Source organism: Megascapheus bottae, chromosome 36 (genome assembly GCF_031878675.1).
Source record: "Megascapheus bottae isolate mThoBot1 chromosome 36, mThoBot2.hap1, whole genome shotgun sequence".
NCBI lineage: Eukaryota > Metazoa > Chordata > Mammalia > Rodentia > Geomyidae > Megascapheus > Megascapheus bottae.
The window spans coordinates 7341734-7356175 of record NC_143544.1 but is presented as its reverse complement, the minus strand read 5'-3'; the positions used below and the strand labels follow the sequence as shown (position 1 = coordinate 7356175).

The following is a 14442-nucleotide window of genomic DNA, read 5'->3' as shown; positions in this document are numbered from 1 at the left end:
TCCTCATGGCAGCTGCCCTAGGATCCCCAGCCATGGTCTGGTCTGGTGCCCACACCAGCATGGGGCCTTCTCCTCCAAGGAGAACATACCTATGCTGCTTTCCCTGTAACCCATGTTAGGTTCCTGTTTAGAAACTAAACCCTGCAGTATGGAGATACTGGGTGTTGTTACCCAGAGTGCCAGCTGTACACCTGGGAAAAATCTCTGTAATGGATTAGGATGAGAGGTATACTAGGAATGTGCCTGTGTGACCTTCAGCCCCTAGTCCTGGGAGAAGCCAAAAGTGAAGCCACACTCAAATCTGTCAAGAGGAGGGAAAGACTAAGGTTTATCCTTGTTTTTTCAGAGTTTATGTCCTGGAAATTTTCCTGTTAAGCTTTTACCCCTCTTTTAAGGGGTGTTTAATTGTTTGGTCTGAAAACATTCTGCAGGAAAGTACTGTCCCCCAGGCTTATCCAACACTTGTACAGCCAGGCCAGCCCAGCCCAGTCTGCAGCAAAAGATAGTTGCTCCTGCCAGACCCCTGAGAGCTGATGAAATGACTATGCACAGGCAGCATGATGTTAACCTCCCACACCCAAGACAGATACTGCACAGCTTATCCTACTCCCCACACGTCAGCATCTGAGGGAAAGGGCCAATTTCCAATTTCACCTAACTGCAAAGTCAGGTTTCAGTGTCAGCTCCTACCCTAATACAGACAGACACCTTGTTAGGTAGAAACAGTGTCTCTTCAGGACAGACTCCATCCTGTTAATTGTGTGTCCTCTGTCTTCCCACAACTGTGTTTCCTCTGTATCCCCTGCCCACCCCATCCTACTCCAGTCAGGCTTTCTAAGAGAAATGGGTAGGACCAAAAGGTCTACATCAAAACTTGTTTGTTTGAGACAAGTTCTTGCTATATAACATGGACTGGTCCCAACTCACTATCTTCCTGGTGGTAAAATTACAGGAATGCCACAGACAACATTTTATACACAGGTGTGCTTGTTATGGAATGAGAGACAGAGACACTAGTGGGTCCAACCTTGTTCTGAATACTCATCAGCTCCTACCAAGCAGTGCTTGTATGGCCAGGACATGGACAGTGTTCCTCAAACTCCAACATTACCACAAGCTCTTGTTAATCAAAGAACCATTCAACACCCCATCCTTCGCACCCTACGGAATCCACGTCACCATTTCTCCCTCAGCCACCAGTGGATGAGCTATGCACCTCTACAGGCTGAGCCCAGGGCCATGTTTCACAAAGGGAAGGGCATTCTTGCTCTCTTTGGCAGACACAATTCAGCACTCATGAAAATGAGGGGTCTTGGGCCGGGAGTTTGGCCTAGTGGTTAAAGTGCTTGCCTAGCATGCATGAAGACCCGGGTTCAATTCCTCGGTACCACATACGTAGAAAAAAGCCAGAAGTGGTGCTGAGGCTCAAGTGGTGGAGCTCTAGCTTTGAGAAAGTCCAAGGACAGTGCTCAGGCCCTGAGCTCAAGCCCAGGACTGGCAAAAAAAAAAACACAAAAAACAAAAAAAAAAAAGAAAATGAGGGGTCATGGAGTGTCCCAGGGAGACATGGCCACAGAGGCTGTCAGAGGAACCTCCTGAGCAACTCAGACATGCAGCCTGTGTTCCAGGGGACAAGACTACCAGGCTATTCAGCCTTTGATAAAAGTAACAATTCAAGCTGGGAGTGGTGGCTCACACCTGTAGTCCTAGCTACTCAAGAGGCTGATATCTGAGGATCAAGGTTCAAAGCCAGCCTGGGCGCAAAAGAATCTGAGGCTCTTATCTCCAATTAACCTCTAGAAAATGGGAAGTGGCGGGCCGGGAGTTTGGCCTAGCGGTACAGTGCTTGCCTAGCTTGCATGAAGACCCAGGTTCAATTCCTTGCTACCACATATGTAGAAAAAAGCCGGAAATGGTGCTGTGGCTCAAGTGGTAGAGCTCTTGAGAAAGCCCAAGGACGGTGCTCAGGCCCTGAGTTCTATCCCCAAGACTGGCAAAAAAAAAAGAAAGAAAAAAAAAAGAAAATGGGAAGTGGGGTTTGGCTCAAGGGTAGGGTGGTAGCCTTGAGCTGAGGAGTTCAGGGACAGTGCCCAAGCCAAGTTCAAGCCCCATGACTCACAAAAATAATTAATTAATTAATTAATTAATTAATAAAAAAAATATAATCAGTCATTGTTGTTCTTAAGGTATTATGTTATCTCTCATCACTTCTACTGTCCCTTGGTTATCTCATACTGTTACACTATCTCACTTTGTTACCTGACATATCGGATATAATTGTATTTGGTTATCTGAAATTGGATAGGGAATGGGGGAAAACAAGATGAGGGGTGGGGGAGGGGGGAAGGGGAAGGGAAATGGGGACCATGACATGTGAAAGGGTATCAATGTGTGGGAATTAAGGCACCATTTATCTGGCAAATATCATGTAACCCTTCTATTAATTACAATAAAAAATATATTTAAAAAAATAACAATTCAAAATGACTCCTTTGGAAACTTCCACTCTAATTTCATTAGGCTTCATTTCTTCTGGTATTTTTGTTTGTTTTGGCTTTTTTCTTGGTTTTGTGCTGATTCTGGGGCTTGAACTCAGATGCTGTCTGGATGCTGTCCCTTAGACTGGACTTTCCTGTCTGAACTGGCTTCAAACTGTGATTCTTAGACCTCAGCCTCCTGAGTAGCTAGGATTACAACAGCACCCAGAAAGGATAGGATACTGAAACAGTAACAAAAGTATCAGTCAGATTAAAATGCACAAAACCTGGGTTCAATTCCTCAGTTACCACATACATAGAAAAAGCCAGAAATGGTGCTATGACCCAAGTGGTAGAGCCCTAGCCTTAGAAAGTTCAAGGACAGGGCTAAGAGTTTGGCCTAGTGGTAGAGTGCTGGCCTAAATCCCTGGGTTCGATTCCCAGTACAACATACATAGAAAAAGCCAGAAGTGGCACTGTGGCTCAAGGGGCAGAGTGCTAGACTTAAGCAAAATAAAGTCCAAGGGCAGTGCTCAGGCCCTGAGTTCAAGCCCCAGGACTGGCAAAAAAAAAAAAAAAAGAATGAAGTAGGAAAGGTGCAGACCGGAGGCCATGGAAAGAGGCCAAAGGTCACAGGTGAGGTCAGGCCTGCAGTGAGGACAGATGTTTGCTCTAGGTGACAAGATGCCAAGTGTGCAGATCTGGGAGCTCGAGGACAGGAAAAGAAAAGCTCCAGAGGCTGCCTGTGGACTCCTCCATCCAGTTACCACTTAAGAAGCAGGGTGAGTCTACAGCCAGAATATGGACTGAGGGTCACTGAGAGGTGGGCACACAATCTTTAAAAGGAAGGATCTTTTTCTTTGCAGGTCCTCATCTAATAAAGATGGTGCTCAGCATGAAATTTCCATGGTATCTCTTATGCTTTCTTATGTCACTGACACCTCAGCACAACAAATCCTATTCCCAAGAGCAGAGAAAACACTGCCAGCCCATGTTCATCCACTGAGCTTGTGCAGTCATGGATGAGGGGGGAAAGTTACACCCCCTTAATGAAAGTGGGTCCGAATTTAGCATTGTCATGTTCAATAAAATGGTTCTTTTTTTTTTTCCATTAAGAGAGCTCTTGGGGCTAGGCGCAGTGGCTCACACCTGTACTCCAAGCTCCTCAGGAGCCTGAGATCTGAAGATCATGGTTCAAAGCCAGAATGGACACTGAAGTCCATGGGACTCTTATCCCCAACTAACCACTAGAAAACTGGAAGTGTTGCCGCTGTGCTCCAGGGGCAGGGTGGTAGCCTTCAGCTGAAGAGCTCAGAGACAATGCCCAGGCACAGAGTTCAAGCCCCACGACTGACTGAGGAAAAAAAAGAAGTCTGGGGCTGGAGGTATGGCTCAAGTGGTAGAGTGTTTGCCTAGAAGGCATAAACCCTGAGTTACAACCCAAGTGCTGGAAAAGAGAGAGACCAAGACACAGAGAGAGAGAGACAGAAATAGAGAGAGACAAAGAGAGACCGAAGAGGGGAGAAGTCTGGAGATGACTGTCTGAGGTGAGAACTATCAGCCGGGAGTGCAGTGCCCCACACCTGTAATTCCCAGCTTCTCAAGAGCCCGAGATCTGAGGATCACAGTTCAAAGTCAGCCTAGGCACTAAAGTCCTTGAGATTCTTATCTCCAGTTAATCATCAGAAAACCAGAAGTGGCCCCATGGCTCAAGGGGTAGAGCAGTAGCCTTGAGCTGAAGAGCTCAGGGACAGTGCCCAGGCCGAGTTCAAGTCCCATGACAAAAAAAAAAAAAATGTACATCAAGGTCACTCCTCTTTAGAATGGCCACATAGCCATTCCTCCCTGTCCTTTCTCACCCCAATCTCAGCACAAATCCAACAATGACACACTACAGCAGTGCCCAGCATAAGGGATCCCCATAGTAGATACATCTCAGGCACCTCAGCCCTGTGAAAGCTACCCAAGAAGGAGAGGCTCAAAGACCATGCCCATTTGTCTTACCTGTCATAAGCTTCCTTAAGGTCCCTGGCCAGCTTGCACTTGGGTAGGATATGATGGAATGGAGACTGAGGACCTTCATCTGCTGCAAGAATCACAACAGATAAGGACATAAGAGCTTTGAAGCAAGGGAACATGTATGGGTTGGAACGGAAACTATCTTTAAGGGCTGGGAGTATGATTTAGTGACAGAGTGCTCACCTAGCATACAGGAGGCCCTGGTTTTGATTCCTCAGTACCATACACACAGAAAAAGCCACAAGTGGTACAAAAGAAGCTCAAGGACAGTGCCTAGGACCTGAGTTCAAGCCCCAGGACTGGAAAAAAAAAAGGTGGGGGGGAGTTTGGCCTAGTGGTAGAGTGCTTGCTTAGCATGCATGAAGACCTGAGTTTGATTCCTCGGTATCACACACATAGAAAAAGCTGGGAGTAGTGCTTGCATCGAATGGTAGAGCTCTAACCTTGAGAAAGTCCAAGGACAGTGCTTAGGCCTGAGTTCAAGCCCCAGGACTGGGAAAAAGAAAAGAAGAAAAGAAAAATAACTGTCTTTAAAACAAGTCCAAGTCTAATAGCTTTGAGTATCTTTAAACCAAAGAGTAGAAAACTCTTTTATAAAATACATTCATCCCTGTGAATTAAAAATACTTATGCTAATTTGTTTGTTCACCTTTTACATGGACTATTTGTATTTCAGTTTTATTACTGGCTCCTACAACCTTGCAGACATAGAATTAAGAACTTCACAGGACTCTCTAGATAGACTGTTTCCAACGTCTGTCCTTGTGATCAGGTATTTTCATGCTACATCTCAATCTTCCTCCAAAGTGTATGTGAATGTATTCTTTCTCCCAGTACTGGTACTTAAACTCAGAGCTTCATACTCTCGGATTTTTCTATTGATGACCGGCACTTGGCTGGTTAACTGAATATGAGTCTCTCAGAATTTTTTTTCTTGTCAGTTGTAGGACTTGAACTCTGGACCTGGGTGCTATCTCTGAGCTCTTCAGCTCAAGGCTACCAACCTATCCCTACAGCCACAGCGCCACTTCCAGTTTTCTGGTTATTAAATGGATATAAGAGTCTCACAGACATTAGTGCCCATGCTGGCTTTGAACCATGATCCTCAGATCTCAGCCTCCTGAGTAGCTAGGATTACAAGTCTGAGGCACTAGTGCCAAGACAACGTTTTTGTTTGTTTGTGGCTAGTCCTAGGGCTAGAACTCAGGCCTGTCCCTGAGCTTCTTTTGTACAAGGCTAGTTCTTTACCACTAAAGCCACAGTTCCACTTCTGGATTTTTCTTTTTTCTCTTTTTTTTTTTTTTTTTGGCCAGTCCAGGGCTTGAGCTCAGTGCCTGAGCACTGTCCTTGGACTTTCTCAAGGCTAGAGCTCTACCACTTGAGCCTCAGCACCACTTCTGGCTTTTTTCTGTGTATGTGGTACCAAGGAATCGAACCCAGGTCTTCGTGCATGCTAGGCAAGCACTCTAACCACTAGGCCAAACTCCCGGCTCCCACTTCTGGATTTTTCTGTTTATGTGTTACTAAGGACTCGAACCCAGGCCTTTCTGCATACTAAGCAAGCACACTACTACTATGCCACATTCCCAGCCCCTGTAATTTATTTTTAAGTTTGCAATGGTGGCTCATACCTGTTCAAAGCCAGTCTGAGGGAAAAAAAAAGTTCATGAGACTCTTATCTCCAGTATTAAAAAAAGCTAGAAGTAAAGCTGTTGCTCAGGTGGTAGAGTGCTAGTCTTGAGCCAAGAAAGCTCAGAGAAAGCACCTAAGCTCTGAGTTCAAGCCCCAGGATAGTGCATATGCGAGCATACCACACACACAGAGAATTGAAATGTTGTATTAATCATTCTCCATCAATATCTAAGAAAAATACAGAGAACTGAAATGTTGTATTCATCATTCTCCATCGATAGCTAACAAAATAAAACATTTTACTTCAACTGAAAATTTTACTTCTAATGATAAATCTCATCTTCTAAAGATCTTTTTTTTTTTTTTTTTGGCCAGTTCTGGGCTTGAGCTCAGGGTCTAAGCACTGTCCCTTCTGGAGGCTAGCGCTCTACCACCTGAGCCACAGCACCACTTCCTTTTTTCTACATATGTGGTACCGAGGAATCAAACCCGGGTCTTCGTGCGTGCTAGGCAAGCACTTTAACCACTAGGCCAAACTCCCAGCCCACGCCCCCGCTTTTTTTTTTGGTCAGTCATGAGGCTTAACCTGAGGGCCTAGGGCTGTGCCTGAGCATTTCTGTTCTGTTTGAGTCACAGCACCATTTGGATTTTTTTGGTGGTTAACTGCTGTCTTTGAACCATAATTCTCAGATTTCAACCTCCTGAGTAACTAGGATTACAGGTGTGAGCCACTGGTGTCTGGCTTAAAGGAAATTTTTTTAAATGAATTATTATCATAATTAGTAAGTAACTGACCAAAATAGAGTGGGTGTTTTGTGTGTGTGTGTGTGTGTGTCCAAGACCAGGACGCAAACTTAGTATTCGATGCTCCCTTTCACTCATTGGCTGGTGCTCTACCACCTGAGCCATGCTTCCACCCCCAGAAAATCTCTTTATGTGTACGTGGTGTTGGGGACTAAACCTAGAACCTTGACTATGCTAGGCAAGAAGTCTACTACTACTCTTAGCCCTCTATTATAAAATTTAACAATTTCCAAATAAAAAATATAACTTGAATGTATTTGAATCATACAGGTTTTACTATTTTTCTTGGAGGGAGGGAGTTGTTTTTGGAAGTCATGGAGTTTGGTGCCTGCTTGGCTCGCTTCCTTAGCTGGCACTCTACCACTTAAGCCATACCTCCAGCCCAGCTTTTTGCTCGTTATTGTGGAGACTACATCTTACATATTTTTCTGACCAAGCTGGCTTCAAATCCCAGTCCTTTGAATCTCAGCCTCCTGCACAGCTAGGATTATAAGTGTTGAGCCACCTGCGTTTTTCTTTTCTATTAATGTGTATATGATAATCACTGCTTTTATTTGTAGCTACGAAGTTTGACTTCAGTTGTGTTTCTGGTGCCTATGGGTATACCAGAAGTTGTACAGTGATCCACCAACCAAGATTATTTCTCTTCATTGGTTAGCTGCTCCAGCCATTCAGCTAAAAGCCAAGAACGGAAAACACCCACCTTGACCTTCCCAGACTGTCCCTTGTCCCAGGGCAACACACAGGTCCAGCAGGATGAAGTGCTGGTCCTGTGTGACATGTGACCACACAAACCAGTATTGGAGGAAGCTGGGAAGTCAATTCAGGCACATAGAGTCAGGCAAGTCTTTCTATGCAGGGTACTATCAGTCCGCCAGGAAAACCACGTAACTCCTGAACCTGGTGTGAGCACCCGACTCTGTTGGTGAGACATGGGAGGGAGGCCTCTAGAGGCACAGAACTTCTCTACACCCTGAGCAGACTTGCCACATGGCAGCATGCCCTGCCCAATCAGGTACCTAAGGCACACTTTTTAGAAACAGACGGCCAGTTCACAGACGGATTCTTCAAAGTAAGAGGCAAGTGCCACTGCGTGGCTCTCCACCCCAATAGAAGCCCTGAGCCAGCCTAGACTGCGCTCTTCACACCATGGCACTCACCCTCAGCCACGGCAGACACCTCATCCTGGAGGGCCAGGATCAGCTTGGCCTCTCGAGTGAGGTACTGGCAGCGGCGTTCCTCATGCTGCAGCACAGTGGCAATGCGCCTCGACAGGTTGTGCAGACAGTTGATGACGGATGGGTCCGCATTAGCCTGCAGAAGAAGCCCTAGACTCAAATGTGTAGAGACACAGCCAGACACACAGTTCAAAAAGACCTAACACATGTGCACAGGAAAAAAAAAACACTTAAAATCATGAAGACAGCCTCTCTACTCTACTTGTTCAGGCTGCCCTCCAGAGGCCCTCCAGAAAGCACCCACAGAAATGCTGGCTTCCCATCCTATCCTCTGTTCTTGGGAACAGCTGCCTAGGTAGCTGAAGAGATGACTCTGTCCCCTGCTGGGGACATCTCTACTATGTGACCATGACCTATAAGCAAAAGCAGGGTGCAGCTGAGGGCACAGGTCCAAAGCTATGTGATTCTGGGACACAGGTCTTGATCCAGGGAAGAACAGCCAATGACTGAGTTGAGGAAACTAATCAAACAGTACTCAGAACTGAGCCTGGCCTGAGCCAACCCTTGGATATGTCTGTAGTCAGTCCTGAATATGGCCTGTGGTAAGTGGGAATTCATCCACCACAAGCCACACTGTAACAGGCTCACAGTACAGGAACAGAAGCACCATGTGAACTGTTCACTGACCAGATATTGTCCTCAAGATGGCGGGAACAGAGAACCCACGCGCTTTAGGTCCACCATCCCTGTCTTAGTACATCTTTGACACCCACGGTAGTGACTAGGTCATAGGAGCAGGCAGGAGGCTGTCAAGAGACCAGAGTGCTCCCTTCCCCCTTGAGAACCTATCAGGGGCCAAGGCCAGCCAGGCAGGCCAGGGTGGAGCCGGCCACTGGGGAGAGATAACAGAACCAACATGACTCAGTACTCCTGGAGGCCAACAAGGGTGCTGACTCATACTACAGGGTAGGGTGGAGAAGGGAAAGGGACAAATGGCACCACTGATTAGGAAGACCCTCTGGCCACTGGGGTCCCCTTCTGTTTATTTGTAATGCAGAGCAGGGCTGGATCAGTGCTCACGTTCAGGCTTCAGGGTCCAAACCAAGTTCACACACACAACATGGGGCAGGCCTGCCACAGGCAACACTCTTTCCCTCTGTCTAGGGCACTGGCTTCACAGTGACCCCAGAGGCCAAGGTATGCAAATGTCTTAAGACAAAATACACATTCAGAGTTTGTATAAAAATACTTTCACAAGCCAGGCATGGTGGCTTACGCCTATAATCCAAGCCACTCAGAAGGCTGAGATCTAAAGCTCACAGTTCAAAGCACAAAAATCCGTGAGACTCTGACCTCCAATTAACCACCAGAAAACCAGAAGTGGCACCGTGGCTCAAGTGGTAGAGCGCTAGCCTTGAGCTGAAGAGTTCAGGGATGGTGCCCAGGCCCAGAGTTCAAGTTGCATGTTTTGGGGGGAAAAAAATTCACAGCACAGTAACCAAAGCCCTATGCTATTCTTGGGTACTGCCTGAATTGAACCTACACACTTCAGGCCCACGTTCCTGTCTCAGTGCTTCTATATCCACAGTAGTAACCATGTCAAAGGAAGGTACATCTCTATAGCCATCATGAAGAACATACTCATATATATGAAGCAATAGCAAGTTTGCAGAATCATCATTCCTGAGACTTCCTTGCACTAAAGATTTGTACTTTAATGTAACCAGGCTATCAAAGGTACATTCCTGTGTGCAGGACATACATACACAAAAGCATGTGTGGCCATCTGCCCAGTGAGATACAGAATGTAGGACAAGACAAAGGGAAGAGTCTGATGTACTGGGTGGGCTGGGTTGGTGTCTTGCTGCGGACAGAGCAATGGGGGAAATACTTTTTCAGTTGAATAGCTCCAATGGATCAGGTACTACTTAAAACCAACAAATTTTATTTTGAGTTCTGTCAAATGTGTACAAAGTATCACTGCATAATACAAATACCTCTTACTGCATAGAGATGAGCTCTGAAGTATGAAAGAATGAACAAACAAATATGAGGTTTTGGATTTGCCTTGAGATACAGAGAGAGGGGAAGAAACAGAGCCAATGACAATGAGTTCTCAGAGACAGGCTCAGGGGTTCTTTAAAGCTTTTTCCTTTTTTTTTTCTTTTTGCCATTCCTGGGGCTTGAACTTAGGGCCTGATCCTTGGGCTCTCTCAAATCTAGCACTTTACCACTTGAGCTACAGCACTAATTCTGGCTTTTTCTGTGTTTATGGTACCAAGGAATTGAATCCAGGGCAAGCACTATACCACTCTAACATTTTTAAATGATTACTGAAAAGAAACTTGCCTATCCCTTGGCTTTCTTGTTTACTGCAAGCATGCTACCATTTGAACCATGCCCTCAGCTTAAGCCTCATTCATTCATTCATTCATCCATACTCTTCATACTCTTTCTCTCCCTCTCTCCCTCTCTCCCCCTCTCCCCCCCTCCCCCCTCTCTCTCTCATATGCTGGTCCTAAACTCAGGGTCTTGGCATTGTCCCTTAGCTTTTTTACTCAAGGCTGGCACTGTGCCACTTGAGCCACAGCTTCACTTCCAGCTTTTTGGAGGACTTTCTCCTGTCTCTGCCTCTTGGGTAACTAGATCATAGGTGTGAGTCCCCAGTGTTCAGCTCATGGTTGTTTCTTAAGGTAATTCCTAGCACTGTCTGAGTTTTTTCACTATGTATAGGAAATAACTTTCCAATAGATACAAAGAATCAAACTGGAGTCAGATGCCAGTAGCTCCTGACTGTAATCCTAACTTCTGACCTGAACCTCAGTTTGAACCAAAAAAAACAAACAAACAAAAAAAAAACTGAAAAAATAAAAAATAAACTAGTCTTAACTTAAAAATGGAAAATAACAAATAAGGATGAGATGTAGAGAAACTGGACTCCCATATAGTGCTTATAAGAATGTAAAATAGAACATTCACTAGAGAAAAGCTTGGAAGTTCCTCAAGAGGTTAAAAGCGGAGTTATCAATTGAACTAAGAGACATGAAAACATCTGCCTGTACAAAAACTCATAAACAGGACCAGGAGTTTGGCCTAGTGGTAGAGTGCTTTCCTAACAAGCACGAAGACCCAGGTTCCATTCCTTGGTACCATATACACAGAAAAAGCCAGAAGTGGTGCTGTGGCTCAAGTGGTAGAGCACTAGCCTTGAGGAAAGCACAAGGACAGTGCTCAGGCCCTGAGTTCAGTCCCCAGGACTGGCCAAAAACAACAACAACTCATAAACAAAGCTGGGTCTAGATAGCACACACCTGTAATCCTGTTACTCAGGAGACTTAAGCAGAAGAATTATGAATCTCAAGGCAATCATAAACTACAGAGCAAATATGAGGCTATCCTAATTTATACAGGGAGACCTTGTCTCAACACAAAACAAAACCATAAACAAACTTCTACAGAACACTATTCACAACAGCCAAAACAAAAATAATTCAAATTTTCCTCATCAGATGCATAAATTGTGGACCATCCATGCAATGGAACAGTATAAAGGAATAAAATGCTGATGCATGCTACACCGTGGATGAACTACAGAAACATATGACATCTAAGAAGCCAGACACCAAAAGTCATATACCGTGTGATCCCATCTATAAGAACTACACAGAATAAATCTAGAGACAGGCAATAGATGGGTTAAAAGCAAAGAAAGAATAAGGAACAGCTAACTGCTACTGAGTTTGCAGAAGCTTCCTTTCAGGTGGTAAACTATTCTGGATATGAATAAAGATGAGTCATGATATCTAGGCTAGTCCTGATTCACAATCCTCCCATCTCAGTCTATGATCCAAAATGCTGAGATCACAAGCATGTGTTACTACAGCCGGCTTATTAGTAAAACTAAATATTTGGGGCTGAATATTTACTTCAGTTCAATGGAAGAGTAATTGTCTAATATGAGGGTCTATGTTCTATCCTCAGGGCAATAGATAAATAAATAACATTTAAATTATGAACCACATTATGCCAGCCATGAGGGAAAAAGTCAAGGTGAGAGAGTGGGAGCCCTTGAGTTCAAGCACCAACGCACGCACACACACACACACACACACATACACACGCGCCTGCGCACAGAAGGAGGGGAGGTGACAATAAGGGTGAGAACCATGGCCCCATTGAAGTCTGAGCTCTGAGGCAGTGACATATTCACTAAAATGGGTTGCTTTTCCCTCCAACTCCTCTCCCTAATCTAAACCATATAACACTCACCCTCAGCGCAAATACCACATTAAAGAGAATCATAGTAGGTGCTTCCCTTTTGGGGGATGGATCTGTTTTGGAGACCTGAAAAAGAAACAGAATCCTAATGAAACGAGAGGCATGACTTTCCAAAGACAGGTGTCTAGAGCTATTCTATTTGGGAAAAAGCCCCAGGGAACTTGAGTAAAACAACCTGGGGTCCTTCAGAAGTGATCAGTGCTTACTAGAATGGCCTTGTGAACAGATGAGCCAGTCCTAACAGAGCCCAGGCCTGAGCAGACTGGAAAGGAGCTTACACGAGCAGGCCAGATCCATTCATTCCCTGTTGCTATTCCTAGTATCCACTTGCAACCACTCAGGCTGTTTGCCAGGTATGGCAAGTACTCAGAACCATCTAGAAATGAGAAAACGCTCAAAGCCAACAGAGGCTTGGAGATCCCTGAAGGAGGGAGGTGGCCAGTGTCCCTGCAGAACCAAATCCTGTTTGTGCTCCCAGTTCTTGCATCCAGCTATCTTGGGTCAAAAACACCAAAGCACTCAAATGTAGCATTCTGCAGGGCACAAGACTTCTACAAAGCCAACTGTAAGTGCCGCCACTAGGAGGAGTCAAAGCACAGGCCTTCTCTCTTGGCCACCCAAGGAATGTACCCATCCCAGTTCTATAGGGCGACTGCCAATTCTCCTCCACCCCCCCACCCTGCCCTTGCCCACAGATGAGGAAGGAGGGTGCCATCCAAGGCATCACACACCTCAGCAGTCTTTAATGAGCTTAATTGTAGAAAACTCTTCCAAGTCATAGAAGAGAGCCTCACACAATTTCTGTATTATATAAATGCAGGTAAGGGGCCCCAGGGTGGCCTAATGGTAAAGTGCCTGCCTGGCATGCATGAAGCCCCGGGTTTGATTCCTCAGTACCACATACACAAAAAATGCCAGAAGGTAGTACTGAGGCTCAAGTAGGGCATTAGCCTTGGGAAAGCTCAAGGACAGTGCCCAGGCCCTGAGTTCAAGCCCCATGATTGGCAAATAAATAAATAAGGGCAAGGAGTTTGGCCTAGTGGTAGAGTAATTGCCTAGCATACATGAAGACCTGGATTTGATTTCTCAGTACTACACATATAGAAAAAGCTGGAAATGGTGCTGTAGCTCAAGTGGTAGAGCTCTAGCCTTGAGAAAGCCCAAGGACAGGTCTCAGGTCCTGTATTCAAGCCCCAGGACTGGCAAAAACAAATAAACAATTACTATAAATAAATAAATGTAGGTAAGTCATGTGTATCACACAGAAACCCTTCAGAATCTGAATAATGCTATCACCAATTCTGCTTGTGTGCAAAGAGCTGATTAGTGGCCCTGGAATACAGATCCCTCAACTACCAGCTCTCCATCAGAGAACATGTATCAAAAGCATAGCACAATCCTAAGGGCTAGCTGGGCGCCAGCTCACATGTGTAATCCTAGCTACTCAGGATCCTGCTATCCTGAGATCTCAGGATAGCAGTTTAAAGCCAGCCCACTAATAAAGCCAGCAATAAAGTCTGTGAGATTCTTATTTCCAATTTAACCACCAGAAAACAGCAAGTGGTGCTGTGGCTCAAATGGTACAGCACTAGCCTTGAGCTGAAGAGCTCAGAGACGACGCTCAGGCCCACAGTTCAAGTCCCACGACCGACCAAAAAAAAAAAAAAGAAAAGAAAAAGGAAAATAAGTGTTAAATGATAAAACTGGCTATTCATAGATGATTTCACAGAAAAAAAAAAAGAGTCCCTGTTAACTTTTGCATAAAGTTCAAGGGTTTGAAAGGTGCTGGTAAACTCATTCTCTTGAGCTCCTCAGAAGACCCTGTGTATAAAGGGGATAGCCACAGCAAATAGAGGACAGCCACAGCAAATAGAGACCCAGAATGTAAACAGCAAAGGCAAATGGCAGGGAGAGAGGTGGAAGCTAAGTAGTAGAGTGCTTGCCTAGAATGTAGGAAGCCCTAGGTTTGATCCCTGCACTGGGCACAGGGTAGGAATGGGGGAAAGGGGAAGGAGCAGAGAGTGGTAGAGCACTACAGTAACCAGAACAAAATT

General features: G+C 45.3%; 1 protein-coding gene across 5 annotated transcripts in view; it reads right to left on the bottom strand.

Moving 5' to 3' along the window:
- Positions 1–14442, bottom strand: part of Nprl3 (NPR3 like, GATOR1 complex subunit) — a 46118-nt gene that overhangs the window by 19515 nt on the left and 12161 nt on the right. For 4 of the 5 annotated variants that reach the window (XM_090324905.1, XM_090324902.1, XM_090324904.1 and 1 more), the window contains 3 exons: positions 12380–12454; positions 8093–8246; positions 4482–4563 (listed from right to left, as the gene is read on the bottom strand). In XM_090324905.1, the coding sequence (XP_090181031.1) occupies positions 4482–4563; positions 8093–8246; positions 12380–12454 (311 nt within the window). The remainder of the gene's footprint in view (positions 1–4481; positions 4564–8092; positions 8247–12379; positions 12455–14442) is intronic. The other variant, XM_090324901.1, reaches the window with a different exon arrangement.